This window comes from Arachis ipaensis, chromosome B05, assembly GCF_000816755.2.
Source record: "Arachis ipaensis cultivar K30076 chromosome B05, Araip1.1, whole genome shotgun sequence".
Classification (NCBI taxonomy): Eukaryota; Viridiplantae; Streptophyta; class Magnoliopsida; order Fabales; family Fabaceae; genus Arachis; species Arachis ipaensis.
The window spans coordinates 128,999,062-129,002,620 of NC_029789.2; the positions used below are offsets into that span (position 1 = coordinate 128,999,062).

The window sequence follows — 3,559 nt, forward strand, 5'->3', positions numbered from 1 at the left end:
ATCAAATTTTAATAATTTGGTTTTTTATCATTTTAAATTTTAAATTTTTATTTTAAAAATTTTTAAATAGGCTTAATATTTTTTTATGGTTAAATTTGACACTAATAGTTAATGGAATAAATGACGTGAATATTAATAAATTATATCTTTTTTATATGTTAGAAATAAAAATATAACCAAAACTTCTTCATTTCTTTTTGTAAAAAACTCTAAATCCTAACAATCAATCATAAACACACTAAAATCAAAAGAAAAATTTTATATTAATGATCGTTAGTAGATTAATTTTACTTGCATATTAAAATCAAATAATACTATTGATTCTTCAATATACAAATTATTTTTGTCAAATTTAATGATAGAATAACATTAAATTCATTTAAATTTTTTTGAGATTAAAATAAAATACTTAAAAATTTTTAAGATTGAATAAAACGTTTAAAATATTAAATAACAAATTAAAATTCCACCCAAATATTTGACTTTCTCCGTTTAAAAGTTTCTTAACATTCGGTTACATTCTTTAGCTAATGGATCCGGTGATTTTTAATTTATTTTTCACTTTAATATTTTTCCTCTCTCTGCTTAGTATTGAGTATTGACCTTGAGTGTTCCCTTTTCTAATCGATTGTGTTTGTTCATTTGTTGAACTAATTGTAATCTCCTTTGAGATCAAATAAAATATTATGTTTGACAAAAAAAAAATAAAAAGAAAGTATCCAATCCCCAAAGGCCTAAACATTGCATCAAATTGAATCCGATTTATGTTACTTCAATGAAATTGATCCAGTCTAAACTATAAGTAAAAGAGATTAATCTTCCGCTGGAAATCACCCCCAGTAATACTATACCACAAACACTAATAATAAAAAAACAACAAAATCTTTAAAAGAATAAAAAGAGAAAGCGGGTGGAAGTTGGGGTTAGATAATGGAGGCGTGCAGAATTAACGACATGTGCTAAATAAGAAAAGTAAAGAAAGTAAGAAAGTCCATCAAGATTCAAGACACTTAACAAGTAACAACAAACTCTTTTATCCATCCGCCATCACTGATTCATGCACCCAGTGGGCCCCACTCTCCCCCCTGCCCCATCCCCATATCCACCCTCCTTCCTCACTCACTCACTCACGACTCACAACACCAACCATATATAAAACCCACCCAAATAACAAACCTCACACTCTTCTTTCTTTCTCTCTACACTTCTTACTTCTATAACCACCCTCACCCCTATGGCCCTCGTTCGTCACCGCCGCCATCTTAATCTCCGCCTTCCCCTTCCAGAACCTTCCGAACGCTGTCCACGCTTTCCTCTCTCGCAAACCACAAACGCCGCCAAATCCTTCTCCGCCTCCTCCGGTGACGTTATCTTCCCCGGCGACATCGAGAAACTGGAAGTTCTCGGCCACGGCAACGGCGGCACAGTCTACAAAGTCCGCCATAAGCGAACCTCAGCGATCTACGCTCTCAAAGTCGTGCAATCCAGCTCCGACGCCACAACGCGCCGCCGCATCAGAACAGAAACCGAGATCCACAGCCGCGCCGCCGACTCACCGTACGTCGTTCGCTACCATGGCTCCTTCGAGAGCCCGCTCTCCGGCGACGTCGCCATCCTCATGGAGTACATGGACTCCGGCACGCTGGAAACTCTCTTGAAAACAAGAGGCACGTTTGACGAAGCCTCTCTGGCGAAAGTGGCGCGTGACGTTCTTAACGGTCTTAACTACCTCCACGCGCGCAACATCGTGCACCGTGACATAAAGCCCGCGAACCTCCTCGTGAATAACAAGAATGAGGTCAAGATAGGTGATTTTGGGGTAAGTAAGCTCATGTGCCGGACGCTTGACCCGTGCAAATCCTACGTCGGCACGTGCGCCTATATGAGCCCGGAGCGGTTCGACCCGGATGCATATGGCGGGAATTATAATGGATATGCCGCAGATATATGGAGCCTGGGCCTGACCCTTCTGGAACTTTACATGGGTCATTTCCCGTTGCTCCAAGAAGGTCAGAGGCCTGATTGGGCTACCCTAATGTGGGCAATTTGTTTTGGGGAGCGGCCGAGTTTGCCTGAAGGCGTCTCGACCGAGTTCCGTGACTTTGTTGAGTGTTGCCTCAAGAAGGACTCTAGTCAGAGATGGACGGCTCCTCAGCTCTTGACCCACCCGTTTCTTTCTAGGAATAACCCCGAACCTTAGCTTCCGGAAATTAATACAATTTCCTTTAATTCTTATTATTATTTTCTTTTTGGAGCTACTTGTATATTCTCCCCGAATCCAGAAATTTTGCTAGTTCAAGGATCCTTATTATTCCCTTTGTATATTCTTAATTCTAAATGAATATTCTTATGTTCTTCTACATATTCATCTATGATTATCCTCAACATGTGACTAATTAAGCAAGTGTCATCAAAGTATTGGTAAAAAACGGAACAAATCAGATAAGCTACATGGAAATTAAATATGGTAAGTTATTGATGAAAGTAATGTTGTTTTTAATTTATTAATGAAACCGGTTGATAGAACATGCCCCGCCACTAAATTCAGGATAAAAGAGAGTATTATTATAAATTAATGTTTTTTTTTTCGATTGATATAAAGTAATGTTAAACTTATTGTTTTAAGTTAATGGTTGATGGAATAGTGGTCCCAAACTAATATATATCATCGGAAATTTATTTTTCTTTTTTGGATAACAATATATATCTCATCGGTTGATGTTAAGAGAATTAAGAAAAAGAAATAGATGAATGATGGTGAAGGAGGCAGATGGATCCAAGCGAAGGTGGTTGGAATTTCGAAGGAAAGGGGACGAACGTGGAACCCTCCTTGGTTTAATGGTTTTGGTTATGTCACTTTAATTTGTCACGACAATAAACAAGTTGAGACATCAGAGAACACATCATGGCTTTCGTCATTTTGTTTGGACTTATTTTCCATATCTTTTTCCCCACACTATGCATTTACTTTGTTTTTACAATGCTCTCTTTATAATCTGTATTTGCAATAGTTGATTCTTCCGGAACAAGTATGTACAAATCTAAAAATTTACATCTGGAATTGGAAGTTTCTTAACTTTGTGTTTCCCTAATTCCGTTTTACCGTTTTTTCCCCCTCGTACAGTTATGTCTTTGTAGTTTGTTTTTCGTTTCACACTTGTCTAAGGTTGGTTGGGAGATTGCAAGACAGTAAAATGGGAATAAAAAAACTCAGGTGCATGTAAAATTAATTTATTGACTAAATTATTATATAATAATTTTTGCTTATTAATTTTAGATAAAATTAACTGTATTTAAATTTTTACTATAATTTTCACTAATAAAGGAGAACAAATAAATTGTGTAAGCAAACTGAAAGGATTGATGGTGTAAAATTGTGTTAAAATTTGTAGGCAAAGTTTTTAAAAAGAAATTATAAATAGACAAATTAACTTTTAACCCAAAAAAAAATAACAATTGGGATTTTAGTTTTTACATATTAATCCAACGACTATATTATTCTTTTACAAAAATTAACCATGAACTTATCACCTTTTAAAAAATATTAGGGACAGATATT

The 3,559-nt window shown here is 35.9% G+C and overlaps 1 protein-coding gene across 1 annotated transcript; it reads left to right on the forward strand.

Annotated features, from left to right (window-relative positions):
* On the forward strand, window positions 1,226-2,360 carry LOC107644104 (mitogen-activated protein kinase kinase 9; the record flags this gene model as incomplete). Its single annotated transcript, XM_016347905.2, is given in 1 exon segment — window positions 1,226-2,360. A coding segment is annotated over 1 exon segment (966 nt). The 3' UTR covers window positions 2,201-2,360.